Raw genomic sequence first — 20609 nt, forward strand, 5'->3', positions numbered from 1 at the left:
ATATATACTAGTCGTTTATGTAACGCCCATGTTTCTAGGCTAAGCATTAGTAGATGATGTAATAGTCTAGGTCAAACATTGTAAATCATTTTCAAGTAATAAAAAGGAATTTCTTGAATATTATGTGAATTATGTGCTTTTGTGTGCTTATTACTTGTTTATAATAATATAATAAATAAATGTTAAAAATAAGCGTCAAAAATAAAATGTTAGATAAGCCCGATATCGATAAAGAAAGTTGTAGTGGTCGTGACAAGGATTTCGGACATATAAAGAACGTCGAAATCAGAGTTATAACGAAGAAGTTATATCCTTTCGAAGTTTCGCAACAGAACCGGCACGACACTGCGTGACGTAAATAGTGAATTTACGATAGAGGACTTTTTAGCCCTAACAATCTAAACGGAAGTCGTAGTGTTCGTTAAACCGAGAGCGTGCGTAAAAAGCACACCCAAATTTGACTTCGTATGAGGAAGTTATGATTTTTCTAAGTTTCAAATCAGCAGTGCACAGCCCGAAGTTCGAATTGTAAATCGAACGATTGTTGGCCGACACAACCCAAACGAGAATCGAAGATCTCGTTAATAGTAGTGCAACGGTAAAAAGACAGACGAAAACGGACGTCGGGTAAAAAAGTTATGGGTTTTTGACGGACTAATCTGGTTCCGGTCTGTTAAAGAATATAAATTTAAAATCGGTTGAGAATTAACTGACGGAGTCTACACGAAAGTTGTAGAGTACGGTCCCGTCTACGCGTGGATATAAAGAACATCGAAAACGGAGCTCGTATGCGAAAGATACGAATTTTTGAAGTCGGAAGTGCAAATCATGAAGCTGTGCGAGGAGGGTACGCCCAGCGTAGCTTTGGACGCCAAGCGTACCGAAGTACGCCCTGCGTACGACGTAACTACACACAGCGTACAGCTGTCGTATGCTGTCCGAAACCGAGCCACGACACACCATCTGGAGGTCGCCACGTGTCGCCCTTATCCGATCTACCCCCCGCGTCCCAGGATCTACGCCCAGCGTAGTCCGAGGCTCAGCCCTATAAAAAGGGGTGCGAGGGTGCTCAGAAAATTCACACCAAAACCTCTCCTATCTCTCACTAGTTTCTCTCTCTATCATCCCTAACCCCCCCCCCCCAGCCTAGGTAAACCCCCTAGCACCCAAAGGAAGCCCCGGAGAGCCCGAAGGCTCTAAGAAAAAGATTTTTTTCGGTTTGAAACTCTGCCCGCGTGGAGCCCGGTTTTTCAAGCAAACTTCCCGGTTTCGTCAAAGAAGATTATTTTAGAAGTGAGGTGTTGTCTGAATCACTCCGTATCAGGTGAGTGTGTAGTCACTCTCATCTTACACATAGATATGAATTATTTTATATAAATTATGTGCTATGTGTAAATATATGTTATCTGTTTACCTGAGATGTTTGTTGGATGAAAATTCTATACTTCTTTCTTTCAGATCTAAAACTTTTTCCTTCTGATCTACACTTTCTCATCTCAAATCTAAACTTTTTCTTCAGATCTAAAATGTATACTTTGAGATCTATGTTGGATGAAAGATCTGAACTTTTTTCCTTCAGATCTAGACGTTTCTACAGATCTGGACCGTATATGTATTTTATGCTTTGAAAGTTATGCTGGATAAGAGATATATGCTTTATTTTACAGATCTGGACCATGTATGTATTTTATATCTACAAATATGTTGGGTAGAGCATGGGTACATAAAATAGTTGGTGTGTGGTGAAATAAAATGATGAGAGGCCTCAATGTTGACGTTGATCCAGTGTACTCCATCCCCCCCGTAGGCTCGCAACCCGTAGGTGTTTGTAAACGAAGTGTTCACCGGTGTACTCCATCCCCCCCCCCCCCCATGGTTGCCTTACGGGAACTTATGGCTGAGGAATCCCCTTAGTAGCAGTGTCCATCCCGATGAAATTCCTTAGGATAGGTCCCTTATGATAGATGCTTTAGGGACGTAAGGTGAGGATAACGGGAACGGGTAATCGGGTTTAATGATTGTTGAAAATTATAAACTTATTTATTGTGGGTTGAAAACCCTATATTTTCACCAGGCTCCCCAGCCTGACCCACTCAGTTTCTTGTATTACAGGTAGTGGCAAAAGCATAGTTGGATGACTTGACGAGAGATTATGGATTTGAGGCCAGATTGTGTTTTGTGGCCTAAGATGCTTGCTTCTTTTTGGTTTATGCTTATGGTTTGTATCGATGATTGACATCCCGAGTTTTTGTAATGTAGTGAAAATACATTTCTTTAAGAAATGTTTTGATAAAATTTATATCATATTTTGTTTTGGGAACAAATTCCGCAATACTTTTCTGAAGAAGTTACTCTGATTTTTATTAAAAAGCATAAACGAAATCGGTCTTTTCTGGCCGTAAAAAAATGGGGATGTCACAGTTGGTATCAGAGCATTAGTTTAAGCGAACTAGGAATTTGTAGAATTTCTAGACTTAAACTTAGAATGCTAAGCGATGATCGTGAGATGAGTTTCTTCCATAGTTTAGACACGAGCACTAGTTTATTTTAGGAAAGATGCCTAAAATGCTTTTATGTGCTAAATGCTTTATTCTTTCCTTATGTGCTATTATTTGTTCGGATCTATGGTCTGTTGCCGACCGGATCTGGAAACCTTATGTGTTTAGGATTCTAAGCATTCGAATACGATATTAGAACAAGCATGTAACGTTTCGGAGTGATGAGGGGAATTTAAACGTCTATCATGAATAAAGATCTAAATTCACCTAATTTTGTGTATAAATCGAAATGGAAAGAACCCGAAGTGGAGCTGGAAACGCAAATGGAAACAGGAATCAGCAGCCTCGTCCCGAAGTGATTGAGCAGGTGCCGATAGTCGAAGTGCACCTAAGCCAGTCACAATGGCTGGAGTTCAAGCCATGATTCGGGCTATGGTGGCGGAACAGAGGGGAGAAATGAGACAATTGTTGCTGAATAACAGAAGTGAACCTTCAATGTCTGTTGAACAACCAGAACAAAATGACGGAGAGTCAGAAGAAGGGAATAACAGCCGCACTGTCAGTCAAGTGGAACCCCCAGTGGTAAGAAGGAATGACCCGGAGAGGGAAATCGACCGAGATGGACGTATGTATAAGAACTTCTTGGGTGCCAAACCACCAAGTCTTTCTGGAAACCCAAAGCCTGTGGATATTATGGATTGGATCTCCGAAATGGAGATGGTATTTGAAAGCTGCAACTGTAGTGATAAGCAGAAAACCGTCTTTGCCGTTCGACAACTGAAGACCGGAGTCTTGAGCTGATGGAAATTGTTGGCGGATACGATGCCACGAGGAGAAGCCTTCAAGATATCTTGGGAAGCGTTCCTGGAGCAGTTGAAGATGCAGTACTGCTCCGAGATAGATCTGATCGACCTAAACAATGAGTTCCAAAACTTAAAGAAAGGGAAAATGAGCATTGATGACTATGCTACTGTGTTTACTGAGAAAATGAATTTATTTCCATACCTGGTGCCGACTGAACTCGCCAAGATCAAGAAATTTGCTAACGGATTGCCATCAGACTTTGGCCCAACAGTCAAAATGGAAAGCACGCTGAAGGCATCCGTTAGAGCAGCCAAGAATGTTGAGACCCAGCTAAAAGAAAGGGGTCTGGAGAGAACTAAGGTGGGTGAGAAGAGGAAGTTCGAGGGATCTTCAAGATCCAACAAGAAAAGTAAATCCTCGAAGTCTGGTTCGAGAGGAGGAGGAGGCGAAGCGAAATGGTGTGAAAAGTGCAAAAAGAAACATCATCGGAAATGTGACGGGGAGGTCACTTGTTTTAAATGTGGGAAGCCTGGGCACTATGCCAACGAGTGCACGTTCAACAAGAAAGTTTGTTATTGTTGCAATGAGGAAGGGCACCTTTTGAAGGACTGCCCGAAGAAGAAGGAGGCAGCAAGGCCTAATGTCCCACCGAAGCCAAAAGCCGGAGCTTTCCAGATGACACTCAAAGTCGCGAATGAAGCAGCGGACGTCGCTTCAGGTACCTTTCTTGTAAATGGATTGCATGTCAATATATTGTTTGATTCTGGAGCGAATTACTCCTTTATATCACATAAATTTGGTGGAAGACTAGAATTTCCCATAGAAAAACTTGATGATGCTCTAGTTGTAGAAGTTGTCAGTGGAAAATTCATACCTGTTAGCGATTGCATTAGGAATATCGTCATCAACTTGAACGGAAACGAATTCCACGAGGAGTTGTTGCCTATTGAACTAAATGGTTTCGATATCGTACTGGGAATGGATTGGCTTAGCGCCAATGATGTCGAGATATTGTGCAAGAAGAAGATAGTAAGAGTGAACCCGCCTGGGAAAGAGTCATTTGTGGTCTACGGGGACAAACATAGAGTGAATTCCGGAATCATTTCCCTAATGAAAGCCAGGAAATGTTTGTCCAAAGGATGCACATCATACTTGGCATTTGTGATCGATGCTAAGAAAGAGAAGAAGGAGATGCAGCAAATACCAGTGGTGTGTGATTATCTGGAAGTCTTTTCTGAAGATCTTCCTGGATTGCCCCCTGATAGACAAGTGGAGTTCCAAATAGACTTGTTACCAGGAACGACACCAATAGCAAAAGCACCATACCGATTAGCACCGACGGAGATGAAGGAGCTTATGACGCAACTTCAGGAGTTGTTGGACAATGGTTTCATTAGACCTAGTTCATCACCCTGGGGAGCTCCGGTGTTATTCGTGAAGAAGAAAGATGGAAGCATGAGGATGTACATAGATTACAGAGAGCTAAACAAGGCAACAGTGAAGAACAAGTACCCATTGTCGAGGATTGATGACCTTTTCGATCAGCTGCAAGGTTCGAGTTATTTCTCCAAGATCAATCTTAGGTCAGGGTATCATCAGCTGAAGGTACGAGAACAAGATATTGATAAAACCGCGTTCAGAACAAGATACGGACACTATGAGTTCTTGGTTATGTCGTTTGGACTAACCAATGCTCCAGCAGCATTCATGGATTTGATGAATAGGGTTTGTAAACCATTCCTTGATAAATCTGTGATAGTGTTCATAGATGACATTCTGGTTTACTCAAAAAGCGAACAGGAGCATGGCAAGCACCTGCGAGAAGTGTTAGAAGTTCTGAAGAAGGAGAAGTTGTACGCAAAGTTCTCCAAATGTGATTTTTGGATTTGAGAAGTCCAATTCTTGGGTCATGTGGTTAACCAAGAAGGGATCATGGTTGACCCAGCGAAGATTGAAGTTGTGATGAAGTGGGAGTGACCATAGAGTCCTACGGAGGTCCGAAGCTTTCTAGGATTAGTCGGATATTACCGATGGTTTATCCAAGGCTTTTCTTCGATAGATGCTCCATTAACAGCTTTGACCCATAAAGGAGCTACTTATACTTGGGGTGAGAAGCACGCAGAAGAATTCGAGAAGTTAAAGAAGAAGTTATGTGAAGCACCGATTCTTTCTCTGCCCGATGGAGTTGAAGACTTCGCAGTCTATAGCGATGCATCTGGAGTTGGGTTAGGTTGCGTTCTGACCCAAAGGGATAAGGTGATAGCATATGCATCGAGACAATTGAAAGAACACGAAAAGAACTACCCCACTCATGATCTAGAGTTGGCAGCGGTGGTATTTGCACTGAAGATATGGAGACATTATCTTTACGGCACGAAGTGCAAGCTTTTCACCGATCATAAGAGTCTTCAGTATCTCTTTGACCAAAAAGAGTCGAATATGAGGCAACGACGCTGGCTAGAGTTGCTTAAGGATTACGATTGTGAGATACTTTACCACCCTCGTAAAGCAAATGGCGTAGTCGATACTTTAAGCCGAAAAGTGAGCCTTGAAAGGAGAAGGCCAAGAGCGTTAAGAATTGAAGTTGTCTCAACGATCGTGGAAAGTATTAAGAGAGCTCAAGAAGAAGCTTTAGAGAAAAATAACCGAAACGAAGAGCGTTTGGGCAGAACGTTGGTGTTCGGTACGAACAATCAAGGTTTAAAGGTATTCCAAGATAGGATTTGGGTACCTAAGACGGGAGGAATAATAGATCTTCTAATGGAAGAATCGCACAAGACCATGTACTCGATTCATCCCGGTAGCACTAAAATGTATAGGGACCTAAAGCCCTACTACTGGTGGCCGACGATGAAGCTCGATGTTGCGAAGTATGTGGCCGAGTGTGTAACATGTGCGAGAGTTAAGTCACAGCATCAGAAACTGTATGGGAGTTTAGAACCTTTACCTATACCCATGGGTAAATGGGAAGACATCACCATGGATTTTGTCACTAAACTGCCCAGAACGAAGGACGGTCACGACATGATTTGGGTAGTCGTTGACCGGTTCACTAAGAGTGCACACTTCATAGCAGCTAATGAAAGATGGTCTATGGATAAGCTTGTCAATGCTTATGTGAAGGAGGTGGTAAGACTTCACTGTGTTCCTTTAACGATTATATCAGATCGTGATAGTCGTTTCACTTCAAGGTTTTGGAGGAGTCTACAAGAGGAACTGGGTACAAAATTATGTTTAAGTACAGCTTATCATCCGCAAACTGATGGTCAGAGCGAAAGAACGATTCAAACGTTGGAGGATATGCTAAGAGCATGTAACCTAGAGTTTCAAGGTAACTGGGATGAACACTTACCTCTGGTAGAATTTTCCTACAACAACAATTACCATTCGAGCATCAAGATGGCACCTTATCAAGCCTTATATTGACAAAAGTGTCGTACGCCGTCTTGTTGGCTTGAAGCCGGAGAAAAGCAGTTTATGGACCCCGAGATAGTCCATCAGACTGCTAAAAAGTTGAAAGTGATTAGGGAAAGAATGTTAGCAGCTCCGGATCGTCAAAAGAGCTATGCTGATAAGAAGAGGCGACCGATGACATTCAAAGTTGGGGATTCAGTTTTGCTCAAAGTCTCACCATGGAAGGGACTTATAAGATTTAGGAAACGAGGAAAGTTGAGTCCACGGTTTATTGGACCGTTCAAAGTTCTTCAAAGGATTGGGAACCAAGCTTACAAGCTCAAATTACTCGAAGAACTAGATGGTATTCATAACACATTCCATGTGTGTTATTTGAGGAAGTTCACGGGAGAAGTTCCCGATAGAATTCCAATTTTAGAGTTAAGGATGGATGAGAATAAGAGGCTAATCGAAGAGCCCGAGGCGAGTGTTGACCGTAAGACGAAGAAGTTGCGACGCAAGATGGTCGACTTAGTGCTTCTGTGATGGAAACATTCGAATGGGCCAAATATCACCTGGGAAACGGAGAGTGATATGAGGAGTCGCTATCCGCATCTGTTTGTTGATGCATGATTTCGAGACGGAATCATCCTAAGGGGGAGAGAATTGTAACGCCCTTGTTTCTGGGCTAAGCATTAGTAGATGATGTAATAGTCTAGGTCAACCATTGTAAATCATTTTAAAGTAATAAAAAGGAATTTCTTGAATATTATGTGAATTATGTGCTTTTGTGTGCTTATTACTTGTTTAGAATAATATAATAAATAAAGGATAAAATAAGCGTCAAAAATAAAATATTAGATAAGCCCGATATCGATAAAGAAAGTTGTAGTGGTCGTGACAAGGATTCCGGACATATAAAGAACGCCGAAATCAGAGTTATAACGAAGAAGTTATGGCATGTCGAAGTTTCGCAACAGAACCGGCACGACACTGCGTGACATAAATAGTGAATTTACGATAGAGGACTTTTTAGCCCTAACAATCTAAACGAAATTCGTAGTGTTCATTAAACCGAGAGCGTGCGTAAAAAGAACGCCCAAATCTGACTTCATATGAGGAAGTTATGATTTTTCTAAGTTTCGAATCAGCAGTGCACAGCCCGAAGTTCGAATTGTAGATCGAACGATTGTTGGCCGACACAACCCACACGAGAATCGAATATCTCGTTAATAGTAGCGCAACGGTAAAAATACAGACGAAAACGGACGTCGGGTGAAGAAGTTATGGGTTTTTGACGGACTAATCTGGTTCCGGTCTGTTAAAGAATATAAATTTAAAATCGGTCGAGAATTAACCGACAGAGTCTAAACGAAAGTTGTAGAGTACGGTCCCGCCTACGCGTGGATATAAAGAACATTGAAAACGGAGCTCGTATGCGAAAGATACGAATTTTTGAAGTCGGAAGTGCAAATCACGAAGCTGTGCAAGGAGGGTACGCCCAACGTAGCTTCGGACGCCAAGAGTACCGAAGTACGCCCTGCGTACGAGGTAACTATGCGCAGCGTACAGCTGTCTTCCATGGTCCGAAACCGAGCCACGACACACCATCCGGAGTTCGCCACGTGTCGCCCTTATCCGATCTACGCCCCGCGTCCAAGGATCTACGCCCAGCGTAATCCGAGGGTCAGCCCTATAAAAAGGGGTGCGAGGGTGCTCGGAAAATTCACACCAAAACCTCTCCTATCTCTCACTAGTTTCTCTCTCTACCATCCCTAACCCCCCCCCCCCCCCCTAAGCCTAGGTAAACCCCCTAGCACCCGAAGGAAGCCCCGGAGAGCCCGAAGGCGCCAAGAAAAAGAGTTTTTTGGTTTGAAACTCTGCCCGCACGGAGCCCGGTTTTTAAAGCAAACTTCCCGGTTTCGTCAAAGAAGATTATTTTAGAAGCGAGGTGCTGTCCGAATCACACCGTATCAGGTGAGTGTATAGTCACTTTCATCTTACACATAGATATGAAGTATTTTATATAAATTATGTGCTATGTGTAAATATATGTTATCTGTTTACCTGAGATGTTTGCTGGATGAAAAATCTATACTTCTTTCTTTCAGATCTGAAACTTTTTCCTTCTGATCTACACTTTCAGATCTGAAACTCTTTCTTTCAGATCTGAAACTTTTTCCTTCTGATCTGAAACTTTTATGGCTGAGGAATCCCCTTAGCAGTAGTGTCCATCCCGATGAAATTCCTTAGGATAGGTCCCTTATGATAGATGCTTTAGGGAACAACCAAAACGAAATGACGGAGTGTCGGAAGAAGGGAATAACAGCCGCACTGTCAATCAAGTGGAACCCCTAGTGGTAAGAAGAAATGACCCGGAGAGGGAAATCGACCGAGATGGACGTATGTATAAGAACTTCTTGTGGACGTTTACTCACTCACAAACAATTAAACGGTGGGCATAAAATACTTATAATGATGTGTTTTTTGTCATATAGAGTGATAAACTTTTACTTACAGTGACCGTTTATAAATATTATCGCTGCCATTGTTGACTTTTGGAGACACAAACATCATTGTTTTTTTATTTCTAATAGGTGTAAGAAAATTGTTTTGAGTTGGCTTGATTGGTTAAAAAACCTAGCTCTTGCTTGTTCTATTTTGTGATGTTTTCTTACTAGCCTCTTGCTAGTTTCTAAATAATATATGTCGTTCCAAAAAAAACACATCAATAATAAAGTTTGATCGGTTGTTCATATATAACCTCAAAAAAAATCATGAATAGCTAAGCAGGCGAAAACAAACACCAAATCGTAAGATCAAATCTGAAAATTAAAAACAAACACTAAATCTTAAAAAGAACTTGCTTGACGGGAACAAACATATTTTGAAATGAGTAAAGAGAAGAGTGAGCTTCCTTGACAATCATCAAAAGTCGTTTATGAGAGAGAGAGAGAGAGAGAGAGAGAGAGAGAGAGAGAGAGAGAGAGAGAGATTTCTTTGAGAACACATGATATGACATTACTTTCAGATTTTTCAATGGTGTCATGAAAACATCAATCATAAAAAATTCAATCCTGACAATACAATAGGAGGTTCAAAACTTCATTAATTATTGGTAGTAAAAATCATATACGAAATCAACACAAGAAATTAAAGAAACCGTAGCCAAAAACTAAAATGTCTTGATTTAATTGATTCACGGCAGTATGCTCACATCTTATATTTCTTCCAAATGTTCATCAGTATTTCATATAAAACAGACAAATGCCAAAAACCCCAAAATAATATCCAGGGAAGCAATAAAAAATTAAGGTAAAAATCGTACATACTATCAATACAAATCAAAATGAAAAAAGGGGTAATCGAAGAGCTAACCACCAATCTTTGTCGGTGGAGGCTTCAAAAAAACATATAATTTTAGCAACAATCAATCGGTTAAAAGAAGAGTTTGAGTTTTATTATCATAAATAGATAGGCGGACTTTTAATTTTTAAATAGATTGTCAGGATTGTTGATTTGTAGGATTTAATATGCTAATTTTTTTGGGATAGATACAACCAATTTGAATTTACTCTAATAAATAAATAAATAAATAATCGTCTGTCACACTCTCATTTAATTAGTTACATGTTACTTTATGGTTTTTCTAAATATATATTTATTTTTCACATGCAATTTTATGTTTTTTGTTTTCATTTTATTAAATTTCACTTAGTATTTAAATGTAATAATAAATATATATTGATTTTATTAATACAATTTTCATTCTAATTTCAAAATTCCTAAATTAAACCCCAATAATTTTTGCTTACTTATTTAAATTATTTGTTTAAATTTAAAGGATAAATGAGCATTTCAATTTCAATAATTCAATATTTTTTTTATTTTCTTATAAATTCAAACTCCTAAATATTTAGAATTTCGTATTTAATTTTTTCTAATAAATATGTATAGTACACATGTCTTGCATTATAGAACAAAAACATGTCGTGGCAGATGTTGCATTATAAGATTTTTTTTATTATTTAAATAGATAGATTACATAACAAGTTCCCCTTTTAACTAACTTTCCAATTTTAACAATTTAACCCGTTAAAATATAAATATACTTACATATCTGTTGGTAAGACTATAAAACTATTATTAGAATATATATATATATATATATATATATATATATATATATATATAATAAGAAATTTATATATATAAATATAAATAATCCAATATACAAAACCAAATGCATAAAAAGGTCATATATATTCTCTTATGAAGACTCCTCTAAAGCAATAGCCATGTCAATGGTCTCATTACCTCTTTGTATCTTTAAGAGAACCTCATCTCCCACACTGTAATCATCTAATGCTTTTAAAAATTCTGCTTTATTCCTCACCTGAATACATCAAAAATACAATTCATAAAATTGTTTCCCCCATTTAATTATTTTTGAATCTTTACCCGTTTAATCCACTATTTATAAAATATAGGGAAATTATTAAAAAAAACATTAATATTGAGCACTTTGCTTTAACATTTGGCCAAATTCTATATAAACCATTGTCGTTCGAAAAAAATTTCAGTTTAACCAATCAAATAATTTTTATCTGATGTAACAACTAAAATTTTTTATTTTTTTCTTAAAAAAACCACTATTTAAAATTTTGAACTCAGTAAAAACCAGTATAGTTGGACTTTGTTCGGTGTAACTACCCGATGAATTTATTTTATGATTGAACCATAAAAAGTTTTAATTCTAATTTTTTTTAAATAAAAACTTTAGCTAGAAAAATATTCTTCTAATGTTTTTTTGCAATTCATTACCGGAAAACTTTTACAAAGGTATATATATATATATATATATATATATATATATATATATATATATATATATTCAGGTTCATTTGAGACCATTCTAATTTTGTGAGACCGTGAGACCAAATATAAAAATAATTTTAAAATGCAAAATAAATGGAAAAATCCAAAAATTCTTTTTTTAAATATTATTTTCGGAACTTGAATTAACTAAAAGATATAAAAATAAATAAAAAAAATCCCGTTTTTTTTTAAAAATACGTGAAATATTCTAATAGAATATTACACTGACATATTCTAAAAAATAATTTTAAAATGCAAAATAAATGGAAAAATCTAAAAATTCTTTTTCTAAATATTATTTTCGGAACTTGAATTAACTAAAAAAAAATAAAAAAAAATCCCATTTTTTTTTGAAAAATACGTGAAATATTCTAATAGAATATTACACTGTACATATTCTAAAAAATAATTTTAAAATGCAAAATAAATGGAAAAATCCAAAAATTCTTTTTTTAAATATTATTTTCGGAACTTGAATTAACTAAAAAAAATAATAAAAATAATAAAAAATAAAAATAATAAAAAAATGCGTCTCACGGTCTCACAAAATTAGGCCGTCTCACATGAACCTAACCCTATATATATATATATATATATATATATATATATATATATATATATATATATATATATATATAGGAGTAGGATCAAATGAGAACACCTAAAAGGTTGAGAACGCGAGAACGGATCTGGACCATCAAAATATTCAGATCTGAGGCTATTATCAAACGGGTCATTTACGTAAATTCTAAAACCATAGGTATTAAAGTGTAACTTGTAAAAGGTCACAAGGCTATAATGGAATTGTAATTTTAACTTGTTCCTATAATTTCTCAATCACATATCATATTGCTGTTCAAATTATTTGGCCCCCACTTCCTTTCTTTCTCTCTCTCTATAGCTAGGTTTTAATCAATTCCTCCCTCAGCCTCCCTCCATCGCACATCGTTTGAATCAATCCTAATCGGAGCATCGCAAGTCTCCACCTCGATGCGTTTTTGGTTTAATCTTTCCTCCATTGCACCATCACTATCCATCTACGCAGCCTACATAACAGGTCGATGAAAGACATAAGAAGGAAGTGAAGGCAATCAGCGACGTCTGTGGTCGGCCGTCGTGATGGCGAGGGGAGCGTCTCCGTGGTCGACGAGGCTGAAGAGGAGGAAAGGAGGAGGCAGCGAGGGGTGGGTTGTCGGTCTCGGTGGATCAAAGATAGGGCACCTTTGGTGATTGGATGGATCAAAGAGAAGAAAAAAAGAGAATGGAAGCAGCGGGATGTGGGGTCTGCCATTGGTTTCCGGTGACAAAGCCCCGATATTGGGTTGTTTGGTTATCGAGAAGGGCAGCAACGATTCAAAAATAGGTAAGGGTTCCTTCTTTTTTTTTGTTCTTGTTTGATTTGGCAGAACTCGATAGGCTATTTTTTTTTGTTCTTGTTTGATTTGGCAGAACTCGATAGGCTCAAGTGGCAGCCCTTACAATTGATGGAAGAGATAGCCACACAAAGTTGTAATCAGATTCAAGGTAAAAGGTTGTGCACATAAGCTGTTTGATGATATGTGTGAGAGGGGTATTCATTTATGAATAGCAGGGTATTCATTTGTTAATAACAATGTATTCATTTGTAAATAGCAGTGTAATCATGTGTGAATGAGTGTATTTTATTTATGATTAGAGGTATTGTTTTATTCATTTGTGAATATCAGGGTATTCAATTGTTAATAACAATGTATTCATTTGTAAATAGCAATGTAATCATGTGTGAATAAGTGTATTTATTTATGATTAAAGGTATTCTTTTATGAAGAAATGATAATTTTTACACCCCTTTTATTTTTAGTTGATTAAAAGAAAGGAAGTGGATTACTTGTAAATTGATATGTATTCATTTGTGATTGAAGTAGTATTAGTTTTTTTGAAAAAAAAATCGTTTATGAATACAAATGTATTGATTTGGGGTTGGATTTCTATTAATTTTTTTGAAAAAAAAACGTGAAATATGAGAAAAAAAAATTTAAGAAAAAAAATTAAATTTTTTTAGTTTTAATTTTTTTTTTGATAAAAATGTTTTTTATATTTCATTAATAAGAAAAATAAAAAATCAAATATCTCCTTCTTTTTTGATAACTGATCCTAAATTTAAGGGAATTTGATAGATTTTATTTTATTTTAATTTAATTAAAATATGCAATTACTTATATGCCCTTATATATTGATTGGTCCAGAACTGTTTTCGCGTTCTCAACCTTTTAGATGTTCTCATTTGATCATTTCCCTATATATATATATATATATATATATATATATATATATATATATATATATATCTTTTGATTTTGTACCAAAAAAAAAAACAAATTCCGGTTATGAAATTTGACGTAACATTTTCATACATTTTTCGAAATTAACCATTTTGATATGTTATATCAGGTAATTTTCCAAATTAAGCAATTTGACCTATATATCCGGTCAAAATGACTAATTTGGAAAAAACGTCTCAAACTTTTGGTTTGATTGGAGGGAAAATGACATAAAAGCCCTTAAGTTTTCACAAAAATATCGGTTTTACCCTTGGACGTGTTTTATGTCCAGTAAAGCCCGAAGTTTTGTTTAATTTGTTCATTTTTACCCTTGTAGCTGGTTTCCAGGTAACCTACCAGTTACCTAGGTTACCTAATGTCAGTAAAGCCCTTGAATTTTCAAAAATGTTCGGATTTACCCTTAAGTTTTTCAAAAATGTTCGGATTTACCCTTACCATGATTGTTATTTTGATTATTATTATTATTATTATTATTATTATTATTACATTTTTAATTGTATAAAAATATTTTTTACATACATTTTTAAATGAATAAGAACTTTTCATTCGTTTTTAATACATTTTTATACATATTATTATTATTATTATTATTACATTTTTAAATGTATAAAAATATTTTATACACACATTTTTAAAAATGTATTTATTTGTATTTAGTAGGTATAAGTATAAATATATATTTATTTCATATAAAAATATATTATATACATATAAATATAAAAATACATATTTATATGGTTTATATTATATAAAAGATATAATTATATGTATTTGTACATATTACCAAGTATAAATATGTATTTATTATCAAACATCATACTAAATAGATAAGCAAAATAAATATTCGTTAATTAAAAACATAACGTAACAATTATAAAACCCTCGTAATTAGAAAACCTCAATAAAAACACTCGATTACAGATAAGATTTAGTATAAAATTTGAAAAAACCTCTATTATTCAACTATATTAGGTTAATAGTGAGTAGATAACAATAAATGATCAACAAATAACACTCGTAAATGGAAAATACATAATATAATTAAAAAAACCCTCAACAAAAACACTTGATCACTGTAAAAATTAAGTATTATCAACTTAAAATCATTCATTAACTATTTTTATCTCAAAAATTGATAACGAAATGTCAAATACAAGTGTAAACTTCATTTATGTTTGTTGTAAGTTCACAAAAAAAGATCACGAAATGCATCATTTTTTATATTGAACTGAAGCATTTGTTTTTGCAAAATCAGTCATTGACGATATTTTTTACTTTATCAAGCTTTTTCTGTTCGATTCAACAATTATAGATGAAGATTTAGGGTTTTCAAATGTATATAAATACTAAATACAAGTACATATATTTTTAAAAATATATTTATATTAGTAAAAATATTTTTATACATTTAAAAATGTGTGTATAAAATATTTTTATACATTTAAAAATGTATGTATAAAATATTTATATAATTAAAAATGTATTAATAATAATAATAATAATAATAACAACAACAATCAATGTAAGGGTAAATCCGAACATTTTTTAAAAACTTAAGGGTAAATCTGAACATTTTTGAAAATTCAAGGGCTTTACTGGCATTAGGTAACCGGTAGGTTACCTGAAAACCGGCTACAAGGGTAAAAATGAACAAATTAAACAAAACTTTGGGGCTTTACTGGACATAAAACACGTCCAAGGGTAAAACCGACATTTTTGTGAAAACTTAAGGGCTTTTATGTCATTTTCCCTTGATTGGAAAAAATAAAGTACTATTGGTTAAATATATTAATATAATATAGTTTTGTGTAATTTTCCCTAAAATATATAACACAAATAGAGTCATTTTTATATAAAGTGTTTGAAATTATTTGCTTACGGGTTTGTTATCAACTGCTACAATGATGTCACCGAGAACAATATTACCCGCAAATCCTCTTGTGGTGGGAAGAAGACCAATTTTTGCTGCCGGACTATTTGTAGGAACCTTAAAAACCGCAAAATTAAGAAAATTGAAAACATGTAGTGAAATTTCAAAATGATTATTATTTAATATTTTATTTATTTATTTATTACCAGTAGAACAAGAGCTCCGTTTCGAACATTAAGTTGATTTGCAACAACATCAGGGGCAATTTCAATATTTAATCCAGCTCGAACAACCTAACATACATAGATATTTGGTTAATTTAGAAAAAGGTCTAAAACTTTTGTGGTTTGATTGGAAAAATAAAATAAAGTAAAAGTGGTTAAACCTCAAAATTTCCAAAAATATATCGGTTTTAGTGTAAATTGCACAACTATATATATGGGTATGTATTTTATTTTGAAATTAATACTTAAAGAACTTACTTTTCCAAACTTAATCAACTGAGGGACTATCTTAACTACCGTGGAGGAAGGGATAGCAAATCCCACCCCCGCTGAAGTCCCTGTCACGTCAAAACTACATTGTCAGTAATCTCTAAATTGGAATTATTTATTATTTATTATGAGACAAATAACAAATAGTAGAAAAATCACATCACCTGTTTGTGTGAATATCGCAGTGTTGATCCCGATTAAATTTCCTTTAGAATCTAACAACGGGCCTCCACTGTGAAGACATTATAATGTATACATACATATTATTTAAATGTAACTACTTGATATTATTGATAAAAGAGAATGTAAGATTTATAAAAAAATTAAAAAAAAAAAGGGACCTGTTTCCAGGGTTGATGGCAGCATCAGTTTGAATTCCTCCACCAATTGTGACTCCAGTTTGACTAAATATGTCTCTGTTAAGGCCACTAATAACACCCACAGTGAGTGTGTGGTCAAACCCAAAAGGGTTCCCAATGGCTAAACATTGTTGACCAACTTTTAAGAAAGATGATTGACCGATTTTCATTGGCCTTAAAAGATCTGTAGGTGCTTCCACCTGTACTTTCATTTCACCATTTTATCAATTTAGCTTTTAGCCACTAAATTATTATAAATTAAATTTAACTAGAAAAAAACCCATGCTACGCAATGGGGTCGGGTTTTTTTTATGTATTATCAACAGTTTAGTAAAAGCCAATGAGGACAATTTTTGTAATTAGTTTCGTACACAGGGGTCAAACAGGCCAAAATACAAAAATCTTACACATATAGACTGTTTTTGAAAAAAAAAAAAAAAAAAAAAAAAAAAAAAAAAAAAACTTTACAGGGACCTTTTTCTATAAGTTAAACAATTGCAGGGACTAAATTTGCCAAAATGTAAAGCCTTTGTTGCAGGGACTAAATTTGCCAAAATGTAAAGCCTTTGTTGCAGGGACTAAATTTGCCAAAATGTAAAGCCTTTGTTGCAGGGACTAAATCTGTCAAAATGTAAAGCCTTTGTTGCAGGGACTAAATCTGTCAAAATGTATAACCTTTGTGTTTTGCAGGGATTAAATATGCCAAAATATAAAACCTTTGTTGCAGGGACTAAATCTGCCAAAATGTAAAACCTTTGTTTGTAGGGTAGTAATCTGCCAAAATAGAAAACATTTGTGGCAAAAGTCCAAAAGTGAAAAATACCACTATTCATAAGCACAATGAGAATTAATAGTATATATAATATATAATATATAATATAATACTTTTTTTACCATATTTTAAGGAACCTTTTTTACTGATTACATATCAGGGGCAAAATAGTGAAATACAACAGATAAGATAAGCACAACACACTTTCACCATTTATTGATTTAGCCACTCAACTATTATTTTTCTTTGAATTCACTAAACTGTTATTACAAAAAATTAATAGATTAGGGGATATATCGATATACTTTATTCAACGTTTTTTTAATAAAAGTAATTTTTCCAGATATCAAGACAAAAAAATACAAAAACCAGGTAACGAGGAAAATGGTTTTTTTTAATGGTTAAAAAATAATAATGGTTTATTTTAAAGGGTAAACCAATAAAATAGTGAAAATATTTTCCAATATTATGAAAGGAGAGATTGGAAAAAAAAAAAAAAATTTACCTGTAAGACAGCAAGGTCCTTGGATCTATCTGCACCTATTAATTTGGCTTCAAAATTCTTTTGTACCCTTTCAATATAAGAAATTGGTGAGGTAAAATGTATATAAATTACTAAATATATATCATAAGATAAAAAAAAAAAAAAAACAGTCTCACCCTTCTGTGGCAAGAATATTAACTCGTGCAACAACTTGTCCAGGTTTTGGATTCCTTGATAAAGAATTGCCAATAACTGCTCAACCATAAGAGTAATTTGATGATAATTTTTATAATCATATTTAATATATTAATCATTTATGAAATTTTAAAGAAAGGAAAACATTGTATGTTATTACCATGGTAATTCGTGACAATGTGCCCTTCTTCATCCCAAACAACTCCTGAACCATTTCCTTCAGGAATCTGCAAATAATCTAGAAATCAGATAAAACTACTCTTATGTCCAATCATTAACAATAAGTTTTCTAGGGCATTCACGTCTTTTTGCAGAGATGAGAGTTGAGAGATCAAGAGCAAGTCCATGTCCCATCTTTTTGGGCATTGTATCAGTGTCAAATCTCAGTCGCAGTCCAATATATGTTAAACACACTATAATGGGGTCTATATATTTGTTCAAAATTACCTCAACTACCCCTGTAACATTAAGCTGGGGGCGAAGAGTTACATCAAATATATTGACAACAGAGTAAGTGTTGTTCTCAAATAGCTTCACGATTCTTTCCTGCCATTGCCAAGCATACACATATCAATATACCTGCCATGAACATACATTATAAAGGGTAAAATATACAAGCGAACTGGTTTCAAGAATAGAATTGATAAAAATAATGAAGAAGAAACCTCAGGAGGAAAAAGTGGCCCAGAAGGGATAACAACTGGTGTTACTTGTTCAAGTGTCACAGAAGTGTCTCCTAAAGCATTAGCTGATAAACAAATGTTCATATAAAAAAGATTAGAAAGAAAACTAAGAATTGCTTAAAGGAAACAGGATGGATAAATGGATTGTTCGAACCTGATGAGTACCTTGAAGGGGGATAGTATAATAAGGGCATCAATAAACTTGTTAACAGCATTCTTCGTGTTGTAAAAAAAACTTTTGTAACCTCTCCCAAATCATTGAGTGTTTTTTCGCTAACTCTGCATATACGAAAGAAAAGCTGTATGAAAAAGCATGGAAGTAATGAACTAATGATAACGCAAATTGAAAAATCAGAAATAAGATCTTCGAATTTTCAATTAATCAGGTAATCAAGAGCTTAATGCTGAGAATAGTCAAGTGTTTCATACGTCATTACCACCCAATTTCCCCTTACATTAGGTTAATTCTCAACAACAAACGCCCAAACTAGTCAATTACACAATCATATTTTATATCAATCCTGAAAAACAAACGATCAATGTACAGTAGCATACGAATTTCAAAATAGCAATGTAAGTAATTCAGGAGTAGGTAAATCGAAAACAATACGTTTTGGTGAAGATGCGATGACGAGGTGAAACGGAGTCGTCGTCATGATGCGTGTCTGAGGAAGAACACATGGATGAAATTCCATCGAAACAGAGTTTCCGGCGACCGACAAAGCGGCGTACAGGAGCCATAACTTTACTTTCCGTTTGCGGAGGAAGCATGTAACCATTCCAAGCCATCACCACTCCCATTATCGCATACAAAATCCCTAAATTTCAAAATTTTCACTTATAGTACAGAAGGAAGATATGAATACAGCAAATTTGGCCAGTTCCTCTTTTTGCTGGTTTCAGCTATGACATCGAGGGCTTGTTACTCTTATCGCCTCCGTATTGCTCAAAAATATCTTCACATCTTCAAATGGGTTTGAATTGCAACTTTGCAAGTCCAAAACAAAAATATCTTCACTTCTACAAAATTTATTAATTTACTAGTATTCACAAATAGTTAAATTAAATTCTTTTCTTATCTTAGCAATAAATCTTGATTGTGTTATTTTTGTAATTTATGGTAATTTAAGTGTTTGCAAAATTTGTGTTTGTGAAATTTGAAATTTTTTAGTTTTAAAGGGCAGTTTTGTGGTAATAAAAAAAATTAGCTTGTTATATACGTCCGTGAAACACAATATTTTTTATTCATAAATAAAATCACAAACAATAAATTTAGAACATTTATATGTTCTAATCAACTTTTGCAATTACCTTCAATATAATATTAACACTCATTCAAAATTGATTTCAAATATATTATTAATGACTTAATATTTTGTAATAAATATATAAATTATTTAGAAATAATAATTATTTAATTTATATATATTTAATTTATATATATATATATATATATATATATATATATATATATATATAAAAGTTCAATAGAGAACCATTATTAATAAATGAACCAAGAAACTAATCCAAAGCGTCGAAATTTAAAGCGATCAATGGTAAAAGGGTGGGTTGTAGACTTTTACAATAGACGCACATGCTCCGGATTATAGCAAAACTCACTTCTTTTTTTTGGTTTAAAACTTTTTTTAGACCATGTTATTTATCAAAAAAAAAAAACCGAATATACCGTTGTTCACGATTTTTTTGAAAAGTTAAGGTCTATTTTTTTATAGAAAAAAAAAATAATAAATATATCAAAATTTATACTTTTTAAACATAGATTCATATTCATGTTTAAAAAAACGATATTTCAGTTCAGATTCACATTGTGAACCTGTTCAGATTCACATTTTGAACA

General features: G+C 34.3%; 1 protein-coding gene across 1 annotated transcript; it reads right to left on the bottom strand.

The window, feature by feature from the left end:
* Positions 1 to 10897: 10897 nt before the first annotated feature.
* DEG8 (Trypsin family protein with PDZ domain-containing protein) lies at positions 10898 to 19732 on the bottom strand. Its single transcript, XM_079046562.1, has 13 exons — positions 19362 to 19732; positions 18906 to 19030; positions 18734 to 18816; positions 18516 to 18614; positions 18229 to 18295; positions 18050 to 18125; positions 17895 to 17961; positions 16600 to 16817; positions 16423 to 16490; positions 16247 to 16326; positions 15971 to 16057; positions 15774 to 15881; positions 10898 to 11091 (listed from the first exon to the last, which is right to left on the bottom strand). The coding sequence occupies exons 1-13, from the start codon at positions 19550 to 19552 to the stop codon at positions 10966 to 10968; spliced, it is 1395 nt and encodes a 464-aa protein (XP_078902688.1). The 5' UTR covers positions 19553 to 19732; the 3' UTR covers positions 10898 to 10965.
* Between the last annotated feature and the right edge of the window lie 877 nt (positions 19733 to 20609).

This window comes from Lactuca virosa, chromosome 4 (genome assembly GCF_052849685.1).
Source record: "Lactuca virosa cultivar CGN04683 chromosome 4, Lactuca_virosa_CGN04683_v6, whole genome shotgun sequence".
Classification (NCBI taxonomy): Eukaryota; Viridiplantae; Streptophyta; class Magnoliopsida; order Asterales; family Asteraceae; genus Lactuca; species Lactuca virosa.